The following is a 15926-nucleotide window of genomic DNA, read 5'->3' as shown; positions in this document are numbered from 1 at the left end:
CATTTATGGTTCTGTAATGTAAATTTTACTTAGAAAAAAAGGAAAACATCAAGTTGAAAAGTATTATGAATAAAGCAGTGTATTTTCACAACTGGTTTGCAGTAACAAAATCATGGATGAAACTCTCTAAAAATATATTCTCCAAGTACTAAAAGGAGCAAGTACTGTAGGAAACTATTGAAGTGATAGTTTTGCAATAAACACTAGTTAGCTGTTATAACATTTAAATCTTTCATGCATTCAAGTTAATTATGTTAAATATAAGAATTGTTCCTAGGGTTAGATTTTAAAAAGCTATAGCTTTATGAACAGGGTGTTCAACCAACAATTAGCTCTGAAAAAAAGAAAAATAATATATTTTAAAGAAATCTATACTTCCCACTCTTTTCACCACAGCTATGTGCTAATACTGACAAGGTACTTTGAGATCAATGCACCAAGCACTTTAGGAGATGCAACAGCTCTGCCAAGAATCCTGCCTTCAAAAGGACTTTCATTGCTATGGCAACAGCATGTTCTCCAGTATGCAATTCGGAGACAACCTATGACACATACATGAAAGATGGCCAAACTCCGACTGATTCCTCACTGCAGCACAAGTCACACTGTCATATACATACCAGTTTTGACTTGCAGACATGTAAGATACAAAACAGGTTTTTTTGATGATAGTTCAGAGAGCACTTAGATCACCTATCAATAAACTGCTGCATCTAGGAGAAAAAAATGCCATTTATTTTATAAAACAAATACAGACTATTCAAAGGCCACAAGGAATATAACTATTAGAAGAGAGTATAAATTGTATAACACAGCATCTCCATATGCAGGCATTTACCTCTTCTCTGATACCAGTTTCCCCTAACAGGATGGGGAAAAGGAAGTAGTAGTACATAGTATACAAGAATATGATTGAAATCATTATTCAGTACTCAACAAGTATCTTAAAAATAAAGTGTATTTAATGAGTATAACAGACATGCACAAATATTAACTCTGGTTTTACTGCATCACTCAAAAAAAAAAAAGGCAAGCAAGCAATCTCTCACAACACTTCACCTCCTATCCTTAAACATATTCACAAATGCACAACCTTGGCACGTCTTGATATTTATTCACCTAACACGTAGAGTTTTAACCATCCATGCCATATCTATTGCTCTTGAAATAGTTTGTATACTACTACATAAGCACCAGCCAATAATTGAAGTCATTAAAAAGAATAAAAAGGAAATTTAAGTTACATGACAGGTTTTAAAAAGTAGACAAAACCCAGCCTGCTGTTGCTCACCTAAGTTCATTCACCCCAGTTGGTCAGATATAACTTCCTTGTAACATAATGAGAAATGTAACAATGCGGTTGCATTCTTCACGTTCCTGGCAACCCTAAAATAGTTTAGCAACCTTTAAGATTACTTCTGGTTGTACTGAACAGTGCTCATATACTGAAGACTAACATAGAAGTAGAAACTTCTTGCAAAGAATCACAGCCTTCTTTAAAATCTCAGTGGAAGAAAAAAGACTAAATTAACTTTTATAGAAGTTGACTACTTCCCACTTTAAATGGCTTTACTTACAAGGACGGAAAAATAAAAGGTCCTTTTGCTGATTCATAAAGGCCTGAGAGAATGTTGGGAGAGTATGTTCTGGAGACGATATAGTCTCCCATCATTTAAAGCCTCTCTCTGCTTCCTTTTGAAGCATCAAGTTTTATCTAGCTTGCTTTGCAAGTAGTAATATTACAGAGTATTCAAACAAACATTACAAATGAACAAATTAAATGAACAACTGAAAGGGGAAAAAAAGACAGGGGTTTTTGTTTGGTAGTGTTTTTACTGGGGTCTGGGGATGTGTTTTAGGTTTTTTTGTATGGTGGTTTTTGGTTTGAGGTTTTTTTTGTTTGTGGTTTTTGGTGGGTTTTTTTGTTTGGTTTTTTTTTTGTTTGGTTGGTTGGTTGGTTGGTTTTTTTAATTGAGGCGCTTCTTACATTCAGCATTTTATAATTACTTGCAAGAAAAACATCTAATTCAGATATTCCTGTCGTAAGTAATATTGACAAAGTTCATGCTCCTTTCTTTGTGTGCTTATTACTGTCCTCTGGCAAGGGAATACGGTATCAGATATTTTCAAGGTTACCAAAATAAAAGCATTACACAGAGCAGAGAACACGTCAGACTTCACATGCATTTATACTCATAAAGTGGCAGCAGAGATGTACACTTCTTTTATAAAATCAAACTAAGGTGAAAATTTTTTATTTACCATACCATTCAAACTCCTTGCATCTAGGCATCACAGGCACTAATCTTGCAAAGACATACTACAAAATACAGTCATTTGAACTCTGCAGTAGTAAGCACCAGACATCTTTTTTAGAAATATACAAAAGCTTTTCATTACTCCAAAACTCGGTCATCTTCATTAAATCACCATCTCCTCATAAAAGCCTTGACTTCATTTAGCATTCAGGAAGATGAAAGAGCAGCTACCCTCCTTATGGATTACTTCTCTATTACAAGAGAATGTTTTGCACGTCAAAAGCAAACATTAAAGGATTAAATGATATTGTCATTTCTGCTCTTGTTTATTTGCAGTGGGCAGTGAACAGAATTGCAAAGAAACAATCAGTGATTATTTTAAGCTGTGTTCTTTTGCAAGGATTATGACTCATGAAGTTGCTGCATAAAGAAACTGGAACAGGATAGGTGTCTCATTGAAAATGATCGAAACACCACAATATAAAAAAAATGTTTGTCCTACAAGCAAAGCTGTCTGGTTTAATCATTTCACCTTGGGATAACACCAAAACAATAGTATCTTGCATTCAAATAAACGAAAAATAAAAATATAAACAGTGAATTCCATTCCTCTATGGAAGACTAAAAATACTTTAGGATTTTCTGAAGTATATTTATCTCCACAGCATCCTACTAACACTAATGTAACACAGTAGAAAGTTCATGAGATATTTTGTTACAAGGCAGCCCTGCAGCATGCAAAATGCTAAATTCAATTACTTCATCATGGATTTATCTATATCTTTTAGGCTTTAAACATATTTTCCAACAAAACTAGAGAAACCAAGTTTGCAAAGCAGTGTTTTAAATTAAGGTCTCTACATTTTTCTCACACACTGTATGCTAATAGGTATGAATCACACTCAGTAAGTTTTATGTTTCACAATCTTCTATCTAGTTCCCTTTTTATTGCCTCATTCAAGTAAAAAAAGTTTATTTTGGACTTTTAGATATATGTAAAAAATGCAGATAGTATGTACAAAAAACAACAACGTACATTCAGTTTTTATTTTCGGTAAGACTTGGAATCACTCAATACCCTAAAGGTTTTGTCTGTAAAACCAGAAAACAACAGGAGGACTATAAAACAATTCACTCTCCAAAAACAATGATATACATATTAAAATTAGCAATGTATTTCATACTGTATAGTCATACTCTAAACAGAATAAATACACACACCGGGTAATGCTACAGACCAAGTTCTTGTTTATATTGAATTAAGGGTAAACTTTGGTTTAAACTCAATTTCATTTAATACACAGAACATGAACATCCATAGTCTGATATTCACTGGTATTTTAACTGCAAAATGTACACAACTAGAAATGACCAAATTTGGATTTTGTTTTGCTAGGTCTGTTTTTCTAATAACTAGTTCTGCCTATTCATCTTCATATTTAAAACCAGGAAAAAAATACAGTCTAAAATGTAATTTTCACAAATCAAGGGTCAGAATACACTTCTATATAAAACTCCAACCCAGCCTAAGTTAAGTTTCTCCACATTACCACTGCTTCATCTTCATGAGCAGTAAAAAGCTCTTCCAGAGACAAGGCACAAACTGCTTCCAGCAATTTTTTTCACACAAAGGCAAGCAGAACAGTGAATGCAAGTGGTTCACAAGCAAGTTACTCGACAGAACTATCAACCTGATAAAGACAGATACACTACCGTTTCTGCAGCTACAACTGGTAGTCTGCTATACCAAACAAAGACAGCTTGAAAAGTATAACATCAATATCTCACAAGCTTACAAAGAAACAATGTAGGCAACCTCTGTAGAAGATCAGGAGCAATAAATAAGACTTCAGAAAAAAAAAAAATAATTAAAAACTGTCAGCTGTATGTAAAAAATATCCACCTATTTTCCACCTACCAATAAAGAGAAATTGTGTGTGATACCAGAAATGTGCTTTTTATCTTCTTTTTAAAATGCAATTCTTCAGCAGTTTTTGAAGTTTTCCATAGCACTAATATGGAAGTGTACAATTTCCCTGTCCAAGATAAACCCTAGTTTTATGCTAAGGTTTTACTAGCATTCCTAGACAGCATTACCCTACTAACATGACTGTGAAGCAAATCTTTTTCATTAAGTCTCTTCCTCTTTCACCTTCTATCCCAAGCACTTCTTTAAAACACCAACAACAATTATTTTGATGTGATCAAGTGAGATTTTTCCACATTATATCAGTAAGAACATAAAGTTTATTTTATTTAAAGCAGTTTCAGCTCCTTCTTTAAAAAAAAAAAAAAAAAAAAATAAATCACATTCCTAGCATACACAAAGAATCTAACAAAGTCCTAAAGATTGATTTGGTACATTTTAGCCTTATTATCCTCTAAAGACAGTGAGATATTATTACATACAACAAAAGCTGCTCTTTCGGATCATTCTTGGTATTCAGTTAACATCTTCACCAAAAAGTATGTCCTTTATGTTTTTGAATGTTGTGTTTACAAACACAGCCTTGTTTTACAAATGAAAAAAACAAGGCATTCATTCAAGACATTAAAAAAAAAATTAACATTATCTCATCTTAGACTCATAATAGAAAAAAAGCCTTGCCCCTACAACCACTACTGAATAATGCATTGTAGTATTTAAAAAGTCCACAACTACTTCCAGATCATCAGGTCGAGGTATACAATATAACTGGTGACTTCTAGACTTTCATATTAATAAAAAAATCCAAAATTGAAGGAGTGGCTATCACTACAAAAGATAGAAAAAAACAGAGATTAAAAGAAAACATTTCCTGTCCTTAAAATGATAATTAGGCATATGATGTAATAATAATACTTTTACCCTTTTCTATCAATTCTTAATAACCAAAAAAAAAGTGATAAATGTGTATACACAATTTAAAACTAGTTATGAGTATTCATTAACAATCTCCATCAAATAATTCACATGCAGAAGAAAACAGTGCCTTTTCTTATTTCTTTACTTACTATTTAAATTTAGTGACTTCCTCATAGGAGAGCATAAAACTACTCAAGTTCTGCTATATATACTTCTGAAGAGGTGCTAATGCATTAAATTAGACAATGCCTCTAAAAAAAGCTTTTTGGAGAACATACTTTACTCTAGTAATTTACTGAAACTGAATTTTTAAATTTGATAAACTAATATTTATTTTGAAGGAAATTTAAGATAGAAGACATTTATTATATAAAATAGATTACAACTGGCTCTATAGGTAATTGAATATATTTTATAAAACTTCCAGAAATGCTCAATACTATTCCCCAAAAACATAATCCTTCAATGTTAGAGTACCAAAAAAAAGAACTGCATCTCCATGATCAAGAGAAGTCAGCTCAAGAGGTCTAGTAAACTACTCAAGCTATGCATGTGCCACTTTAAAAACAGTCTCCACAAACACCAGTCTTACCAAATGATATGGTATTATATTAGTGCCTTAAACATCCTTCTGTTCATAAACGTAATTTTCAACTATGAAAAATTACACTATACCATTAGCAACTTAAAAAAAATACAGTTTACTAAGTTTATACTACAGTATATAGTAGATTAACAGAAATTCATATAACACTACCTATAGGCTCAGCTATGGATAAAGTAGAATTATCCAAGACAAGCAGCTGTCATACCAACTTGATATCAAAATGACTAAGGGGTTAAGTCCTCTTTGTGTGACAGCTGGAAAGAAGTGAGGGGCAGAGGAACTTTGGCATGTATGTATGAATGACAAGCTTTTAATGTGAAATTCCCTAACCAAAGACCAAAAAAAAAAACCACAAACAAATAACATCAAAAACCCCAAACCTTAGCAAGCACTACAGATATAACAAAAGTTCTACAGTACTTAAGGGACTGATGACAAGTTCAGCTCTCACTAAAGGACACACAAATACATAAGCATCTCATTTATACTTCTCTTCAGAGAAACTTAATTCCTCAGATAACATGCAATTTCTCCTCAGTCTCTTTTTAGTATTCTTCCTTCACTTCATCTGAACCTTTAGTCCTCATGTTTGCATTTATATCAATACTGCTCTCTGGGTAAATCCAAAAATATAGCAACACGCAATTTCAAATCATATTCCTTCCCACATGCCATTAAGACCACTCTCCAAAACATCTGAATACTCTTCACCACTTACAGCAGATCAGAAAAATATGGCAGATCAAAGAGCTTCTGGCTGGGGTAGAGGGTGGTGGTGGGAGGTACCCCATCCTGGGTAATTCCACATCAGGAAAGGACAAGGCACTACTGCAACTCCAGACCTCCTGAAGCCAGCCAGAAATAGCACTGCAAAGATCTTCCTTGTGTCGTGAGACAGTACAGCATTTATATAGGGATTGGAGGTTAGATGCTCTGCCTGTAAACACAGTGATCACATTGCTGCTCTCACTCAGGGAAAATTAATTGCTGGAAATATGAGATTAAGTTTTTGAATTAATGCCTTCTACATGCCAATACAGCAAAAATTACAGTTCCCCTTATTAACAGTGTCAAGAGTATCTCTAAATAGAAGACAGGCCAAATACTACTAAAAGTTCTAAAATTAGCTATTTGGAAGACAGCAAGGAACTTTAGACCAATTGACACAAGGTTCATACCATCACCTTAAGTGACAGTACTCATTTGAGGTGATGGGTTCAAATCATCACCTCAAAACCACAGCCAACAGCAATAAATGATGAATGAACACCTACTTGCCTGTTCACCAAGCCAGATTTAGAACACCTAGATGTTCCAGTAACTTTTCCTTGTCTCCCTTTTTTTCTTCCCCCACAAAAACCTCAATATCCACATGACCTTGCAAGAGACCATCTGCTTTAAAGTTGGGTTATCAGTTCCCACCATTTATCCAACACTTTGTTTCCCCTCCTCTTTATTAAACAGGAATATGGAAGCAGTTACTTAGCCCTTTTATATGCTGTACTTTTCGAGACTGTTCATGGAGTAAGTGTCTGATAATTTATCTTTCCAAATGCAAGGGAAGGGGAGGAGGAAAAGATACACCAGCAGTGAGACCGAGGCTGCCAACCTGCAAGCTGCAGTCTCACGTATTTACTAGCACTGTATTACCCATCTAGGTTTCTAAATGCAATAGGTGAGTGATCCAGACTGAAATCTTCATCTCACTTGCATGTGGACCATTTGAAGGATAATCCATGGTTCTCCCCTACAAAAAACTAAGAGGGGAAAGAAGCTATGGATACCCTTCTGCTTTCAAGCACAAGGCTTCTACAACTCCTCCCAGGCTCTTCAAGAGAGAAAGGAATTGAGCATTCCTCAGACCCACAATGAAATACCAGGTTACCACATTTGCTGGTTCACTTTTAGTGGAGCTAGAGGACAAACTAGATATTAAAAATAATAATAATAAAAAAAAATCTATTTTCACAGGCCAACCTAGGTTTCTGGCATTTAACACACAATAAGCTTTTCTTTTGAACAGCAAACAGAAACATACAGGATCATAATGTATTTTGGGTGACAAAGCCAGAAATACAGATAAAATTCCTGGAATATAGGCCTTCCAGTTTGCTTGTTCATTGGTTTTTTGTTTGGTTTGGGATTTTTTTTTTGGGGGGGGGAGTGGGGTGGGGGGGTGGGTGGGGGGGCAGGGGGTGGGTGATTTAAATGTTTAAAAGAGTTTGTCATGACCTAACACATTGTAGGACTAGACAAGACATCCCATCAATTGCTTAATTCAGGGACTAGGAGCAGGCACTAGGAATTTCCTACACCTGAATGACAGACTGTACTAGAAACACACATAGAATGAAATCAGAGAACTGATTCTTCTCTAGGAATCACAGTTCTGATAAAAAGAAGAAAAAATAATGTATTTTGAAAGGTTAGGAACACTAATTTGTATACATTAAAAGTCTCATCTTTCTGCAGTTTTCTCTGTGGCTGTGATTTGGCTGCCAGTTAAGAGTGCTTTTTCTCTTCAACACTTGCTGTAGATTAATGAAGCAGTATTTAAAACATTGCCCATCCAGGTAACTCTCCCAGGCGTTTTTGTTAGGGTTTGTTTGTTTAACAAAGCACTGCTGATACAAAACTAAAAAGGAAATAATAATTTAAGGGACTGACAAACAGTAATCAAGTGAGGTTTTCCTAATTTTGGAACCACTGTTTGGCACTTAATAGACCTGCTAAAGAACTGCCATTGTGTCCAGCCTCAAGACACATGGTCCTAATTTAGGGACACTCAGGTTAATGACAGGCTATCAAGTTAAACGGTCTTTGTATCAAGCCACTAATTAGTGGCCTATCCCAATCCATTCCTTACAAACTCAGTACTTCAGTGTAGCAAAAGTGGGAATTTGCATGAGAGTGAACCAAACCGATACAAAGGAATATCTGAACAGATATATTCAAAATATTTTCTGCATATAGGTCTAGTATGAGGAATGCCCAGGTACACAAGATTTGTGCCCAGAGTTGTCCACACACAAATGTGTGTACTTATTTTTCATGAGCTTCTGAAGAATCTCACAGGCAAGAGAAGTGTCATATTTTGACAGCTTAGCTCTTGAACTGTACCTCTTAATACTTTGTTTTCTATTAGACATCCACATTCTCTTACTTCAGCTTTCTGACTGATACCTCACATATGCACATGCACAACCACATGCAAAAATAATGCTATTGGTACAGTAAGGAGGCTGCAAAAATCCAAGACAGTAAGCCACATAGGAAAATACTGTGTCAGATATATTATTCCTGAACATTGAAGTTCTTTGCAAAAGGAAAAAAAAAAAAAAAAAATTTTAGGGTACCACACCTGAGAATAAAAAATTTCAATCACAGGAAATTTTGAAATTGAGATCAAACCTACTGGGAATCATAGGAAAATTGCTCTGTTATTGCCTATGGCAGGCATATGAATATTGTGACTGGGTCTTAATGGAGTTACTATAATAAAGGACACTGGGTAAAATTGGTAACCATCCAGGTTTACATTGGCATACCTTTTGTGCTTTTGACAGCAAAATGTAGTAAAATTTCACTGTATATCATAACACTGCAGTTAACCATAGTAGCAACACAGAAAATTTTAATTTTAAATAGAATTGAAAAAAAGCCAGACTAAAAAGCCCAACAGCACATATCTCTGATCTTTGCTTTCTTCTATGATTTGTAAGGCAGAAATAGCTTATCTTCACAAGTTGGTCTGGGGGGAGAAAAGAATGAGAAGTTCTATTTTAAACAAGAAGTAATTACAACAGGTATGACAGGGAATATTTTGTGGCTTAACTCACTGACTTACATATCAGGTTACTTTCCCAATATGTTTATTTTCACCAGTAGTCTAACCAAGTTATATGACTTTATCAGCAGCTTACACGACTTACTGTCAAAAGATACTACGGTATATCTGATTAGTTCACTTATTTCATCTGCAGCTTTCATTCGGAACTGATTGACCTGTATAAAGTAAGCTTGCCCCAACACCAGACTTCAGCTATCTTTTAATCAAAACACAATGTTCATATATTAATCCCTGACAGTATTTTCTTACAAGTTATAGATATCAGTCATATTAGCTGTTCTATTTATGCAACCCAACTATACATGTATTTTTGAGCATAATCAACAGAAATACTGCAGAATTATACCAGATCGAGCTTGTTAAATCAGAATTAATAACATACACCCTAGTATTGCCAACATTTCACAAAGCCACACCTGAAAAACAAACAAAACCATTCTTAAACAGCAACTAATTTGTCTTTTTAAACTGGGGACCTGGGAGGTGATAAGGAAAACACATCATGAGCATTCCTTCCCTATAAATCAGATTTCCCAGAAATACAGCCATGCAGACAAGCAGTTGATTTTCACCTATTTAATGGGAGCCATCAGGCTGCATCTTGAATCACTGGTAGGTTAAGTGGGGAAGGGAAGGTGTTTTCAGATTTGTTTGTTTTCATTTTAAATGAGAAAAAGGCAGCTCTCTAATAACAAACAATAAATATGTTCTTATTCCAACTAAGAAAAGGAAAACACTTTCCTTTAGTATGCTTGTAAAGACACAGAAAAATAAAACAACTGAGTTGAACGGGAAAAATACTGAAGCAAGCTTCACTTCTGTGATTGAATATAGAATGATGCTACCTCTTACAGAGACTCTGTGATTTTGATGGCAAAGAAAAAAAAAAGTACTTTTCTACAACTACTGTGCTTTTTGGTACTAGATAGCTCAAATTAATAAATACCTCCTCTTTTTGTGTTTCTCTTTAAAAAGTGGCCTCTAGCAGTAAAAGAAAAAAAAAAAATAAAACCACCAACACTTTCCAAACATGGTTTACAGAATACTTGGAATTAAAGCAAGATCACAATTAAATCAGAGCGCTAGAAAGTAAACGCGTATATTTGAGAATGACCTTAACACAGTCTTTCTACAGCACTTAACACTGAGTCAGAACACAACTAATATAGAAGTTTGTCACCTCTCACTCCTGCTGAGAAATCCCCCTAGGTCAAGCTTTAGATCATAACATTACAAGAATTCAGGCATATAATCCCACTAACCAGTAAATCTTTGCAACTAGATATGTTTTGAGTTAAAACCCACAACTCTGTATCATTATCTTTTCCAAGGGGAATTCAGTTGAGGTTGTAGCTTGTAGCTTGTTTGACAGCTGCAGTGTACTGCTCAGGATTGGTATCTATATGATAAAATACCATATTTGTAAATAAATTCAAGGAGTAAATAATGCTATTTTTCCCAAAAAGCTGTCGTCTGGCACTTTCTCTTTTTCTGTGCCAACCAAGGAAAAAAGGGGAAACATCACCCACTAACAGGGCAAGCTGCATCACATAAGACTGCTCTAAGAGCTAAAGTAAAAATTAAAGCTTTATTATTCAACAGAAAATTATTCTACTCATTCAGGAAAACCAAGATAAAAGGAGGACGAGATGCTCAGGTTGTGCTCCCCACAGTAAATTTTAGCTGCCTGGATGACTCTTAAAACATGTTTTTGAGAAACAACTGTCTTGAATATTTGTATTAAAAAAAAAAAAAAAAAAATTAACTACCTTGTATATCGATTTGCTATCTTACTATTGCAAATAATTTAAACTTGATGTACTTTCAAAGAGCAAAAGAAAAACAGTTACACATTTCAGGAGAGAAAAAGGGAAATGCTTTTTCAATACATTATAACATTTGCTACATATTTTCATTAAATTAAATGTGGAAGATAGTCTCTGAAGAGGTCATAAAATTATACAATTTAGAAGTTTTGAGATGCTTTTAAAAACAAAAAATCCAATTTGTCACCAAAATGTAAGGTGGCGTTCAGACTCTTAAGTTACAGCTCTGACAACATAAGAGTCAAACAGGCGATGCTACTGCACAACTTCAAGCAACTACTTCACTCCTCTACTGGTATTCTAACAATTTATTTTCATTAATTTCAACTAAAAACACAAACATCTCTTTGTTATGTTCATAGAAACAAAAATATCACTTAATCATATTCACAAAAAATAAGCATACATAAAAAAAGAACAAAGCACATTATCAAAAAGTGACTCCGCTTAACGGTCTCTGGAAAGAGCCATTAGGTAGATGGACCTCAATGAAAAGACACTGAAGCCACAAAATACATGCAATATGTAGATACAGTTACCTGGTTTCCAGGTGCACAGACAAAAGTTCAACATGAAAGAATTCTAGTTGTCCAGACTTTGAGAACTACACAGTACTAAAAAACTGTATTTGCCTTACATCTTGTGGAAGCTGTGGCTGCCCCCTCCCTGGGAGGGTTCCAGACCAGGTTGGACGGGGCTTGGAGCAACCTGGGCTGGGGGAAGGGGGCCCTGTCCGTGGTAGGGGGTTGGAACTAGGTGATCTTTAAGGTCCCTTCCAACCCAAACCATTCTGTGATTTTCTTGAAGAACTGCATTTCAAAATATATGCTTGAGTCAGGAGTATTTCATTATGTGGCATTTTACTTAAACATTTACCCATTTCAAACATGGGTTAGGAAATACTTCAATTGAACAGGTAGGTTTGATTTTATCAAACAAATAAAAACCAAGAAGCCACTCATTTTTAACATAACAGATAAACAGACAACTTGCATGTCAGTATGACTAGAGATCCTTCACTGTACTGGGACAAGTAGTCTAAGCCATATAGAGGGAAACTGGTTAAAGTTAACAAAATGTGTTATAATATAAGATCAAAACAGCACCTCTTTAATTAATCTGAATATCTTATGATAATGTGTACAAATAAAAGACTAACATCCTTCGAGCACGTAAAGACTACGCTAAAACATCACGACCTAGAGACATGAACTTCCTACCTGATCCACTGAACTGGCTGCTTCCTAGCGTAGTTGGTCTGGTTTTCCCACTATTAACAGGTGGAGAAAACATCTGCAAAACAAGAAAAAAGATGTATTTAAATTGCCTTTGAAACTCTGTGAATAACTATTAATGTAAACTTAAAAAAAAAAAAAGTTATTAGGAAGCAATTATTTGCTTCCTTTTTCTGCTAGAAAATAAACAAAAGGTAAGATGAATGTTTAGACCCATAAAACCAATAAGCTGAAGTACTCCTTGCAATTTATTAATACCACTAAAATTTTTTTCCTACCTGAATACAACAGACAACTTTAAAAAAACTAATATTAAAAAGAGACTTGCTACTACTACTATGGCAGCTTAGAATAGTTTTGTATCTTAAATTTTGCAACTCAAAATATGTTTCTTACTGATCTCTGAGCTTAAAGTCACTGGATAAAGACAGCTTTTGAGAGGCAGTAGTTTTCTATTATATTTATAAATCAAGCACCTTTTCAACATCTGTTAAAAGAGAAGAATCACATAGAAAATACCCATCATTTGCTAAGCCAAAACTATCAGTGAATAACCTCTGCTAATTACGGGCATTACATTTCCTGTTGGTTTGTTTAATATATATATATATATATATATATATAAATTAAAAAAAAAAAAAGCCAAAGTACCAGTGCCACATGCCAGCTTAACAAATGTTAATTATTAGATTATACCATCAGTGGGTCAGCCTGATTTTAACCAGTTAAACCAATTGACCCAGCTGGTATTACAGTATTAAATCTGGAAGTCTAGACATTACATCAAAGTTCAGGTGTCCGACTTGGCGGAGACAGCCCCAGCCAAGCCCTGCGCGCTGCTGCCCCTACTCCTCAGCTCGCTTTACCGCGCAGAAGTCACGAGAAGACCTCGGAGAATATCCTACCGCGCTGAAGTCCAGCAAGTCGCTCAGTTCCTTGTCGGTTCCTATAGCTGCCATCCTCTGCTGCTGGGAATTCATCTTCCTCCGCTCCTCCGATCACCTTCTGGGGCACAGGGAGAGGGGCACAGGCAGTACCGCACCAGGGGGCTGGTGCCGACCCCGACACTGGGAAACCGGCCCCCGGCGAAGAAGGGCCGCGGTACCCGCGGCGGGGGCGGGGGAACCCCAAGGGAGGCTCCGGCTGCCGGGCGGACTGACGGAGTCGGCTTCCCCACACTAACCAACTCTCCTCAAGTTTCCTCAGGCTGCCCGCTCTCCCTCATGCCACTTCTCCCCCACCTCGAGCAAGGCACAGTCGCGCTGCGGCGGGGCCGCTGCCGCCAGAATTGGGTCCTCCCCCCCCCGGGCAAGCGAAAGCAAATAAACAGCCGCGGCCCAGCGAAGTCCGGAGAATTAGCGAGAGATTAAGTGACTCACTGTCTCGGCAACAATGGGGCTGACAAGCAGGGCTGGATGTGCCTCAGCAGAGCCATCTCTGCCCCGGCATCGCCGCCCGCCGCCTTCCTCACCCACCCTCCCTCGGGTCGCGACCGCCGCTCCGCGCTCGGGACCGCGGCGGGGCGGGAGCCGCCCCCGCGCACCGCACGCGCACACACGGCGCGGGGCCGGGCGCGCGCGCCGCCACGGGAGGGGAAGGGTGGGCTGAGGGGGTGGGGTGGAATGCGCGTGCGGCGGGGGGGGGGAGGGAAGGGGACGTGCGCGCGCGCGGCGGGGGGGGACACCCGGGGTGGAGGGGGGGGGGGGGGGAGGCTAGAAGGAGGGGCGGCGGGGTCCGCGCCTTCCCTTGTGCCCGGCGGGCGCCGCGGGGGAGCGGCGGGCGCGCTGCCGCAGCCGCGCTCCCCGCCAAGTTTCGGATCCGCCCGGCGCGCTGGGGCCGGGCTGCGGCCGCCGCGATCCTTTCTGAGCGCGGGGGAGCCGTGCGGCCAGTACCGCGCGTCCCGAGAGCGGCCCGCGGGACTCGCTCCTGCCCGGGGCCGGGCGCCGCGGTCCGCCCAGGGTCCGCGGCCCGCCCCGCCGCCGCTCGGCAGAGCCCCCGGCACGCCGCCCGCACGCCCCGCCGCCCGGCCCCGGCTGCCGCCCCTCGGGCTCCCCAACAGCGCCTCCTCGGCCTCCCCGCCGCGGCCCCGCGCTGCCGCCTCTGCCCCTGCGAGCGCTCGGCCGCCGCTTCCCTCCCCCCACCGCTCTCTTCTAACTTCTCCCGGCCCCCCGCCGCCCGCACTTACCTGCTGCCCCCCGGACGCTCCGGTGACCAGGGCCGGGCCGGCAGGCGGGCCGCGGGCTGGGTGGGAGGCGACGAGCCGAGCGCTCCCCCCACCCCCCCCCACTGGAAGGAACTTGTGGGTTTCCCTCAGGCAGACATTTTTTTGCTTACAGAGCCTCAGCACCACGTTCACGGCTCCGGCTCCGTATCCCTCCGCGCCGAGCGCCGCCGCGGCCTTAACTCTTGATGTGCCGCGCCGCTCCCGGCCGGGGGCGGGCGGGAGGTGCCGCCGCGCTGGCGGGAGCCCCGCGGGCGCCCCTTCGAGGCACCCCGGCCCCCGCTGCACCCCCGGGCTCGGCGCCGGGGGATAGCGGCGGGGGCCGTCCGCACCGCCCCGGCCGGCGGTGGCGTGGGAAGGAGCGGGACCCCACGGTCCCCGGCCCGCTTGGGGACACCGCAACGGGCACCCCCAACACACGCACCCCAAGGGAGCGGACCCGTCCCCAACTCATCCAAACCGCCAGCCCTGACAGCAGCGCACCTGCCCCAAAATACATTATCACACTCACCCTCAGTCCGCATACCCTAAAATATGCCTAAATACTTTTAATGTAGCAATGTACAGTCTTACTTACAACACCACACACGAATTACATCAAGCTTTAAACATTCATTAGCAGCTCCCTCTTAAATACATACAGTTAGACCCAGAGCATGGCAAAGCACATGCTCATAGATACCCGCCGTTCCGAGGCAGGGGATGCTGAATGGGAATCAGCCCAGGACCGGGCCCCAGCGTGGGACGGGCCCGCGCCCTCGGGCGGGTCCTGCCACCGCTGCAGCCGGAGCCCCCCGTAGCGCTGCCAGCCCGGGGGGCCGGGGGGCCCGGCTTTGGCAGGTACCGGCCCAGTGCCCAGGGCCAGCGCTCGCCGGGCCTGCAGAGCCCCCCCGTGGCACCCACTCGCCACCACCCGGCCCCCGGCCTGCTCTCTTCTGACCCTCGCCACGAGGCCTTCCCACCCTTCCCTTTCACAGGGAGAATTAAAAAACTGTAACCTCTGCAGCTACTGGGATGTTATTGTTTTGGAGGAAGGGGACTTACAAAACACAAGGAGAGTGAAAAAGGATACTTCCAATCCTGG

General features: G+C 40.2%; 1 protein-coding gene across 7 annotated transcripts in view; it reads right to left on the bottom strand.

Annotated features, from left to right (window-relative positions):
* TCF12 (transcription factor 12) overlaps window positions 1–14990 on the bottom strand; it is a 174612-nt gene extending 159622 nt beyond the window's left edge. For 3 of the 7 annotated variants that reach the window (XM_032990141.2, XM_042803708.1, XM_042803709.1), the window contains exons 1-3: window positions 14807–14989; window positions 13527–13626; window positions 12607–12679 (exon numbers count right to left, since the gene is read on the bottom strand). In XM_032990141.2, coding sequence (XP_032846032.1) covers window positions 12607–12679; window positions 13527–13601 — 148 coding nt within the window. In that variant the 5' untranslated portion in view covers window positions 13602–13626; window positions 14807–14989. Of the gene's footprint in view, window positions 1–12606; window positions 12680–13526; window positions 13627–14000; window positions 14118–14806 lie in introns of those variants that run through there. The other 4 variants (XM_042803706.1, XM_042803704.1, XM_032990139.2 and 1 more) reach the window with 4 other exon arrangements.
* Window positions 14991–15926: the final 936 nt, after the last annotated feature.

The sequence above is a fragment of the Tyto alba genome, unplaced genomic scaffold (genome assembly GCF_018691265.1).
Source record: "Tyto alba isolate M040663 unplaced genomic scaffold, T.alba_DEE_v4.0 Super-Scaffold_41, whole genome shotgun sequence".
Lineage (NCBI taxonomy): Eukaryota > Metazoa > Chordata > Aves > Strigiformes > Tytonidae > Tyto > Tyto alba.
This window is presented reverse-complemented; position numbering and strand designations above follow the sequence as displayed.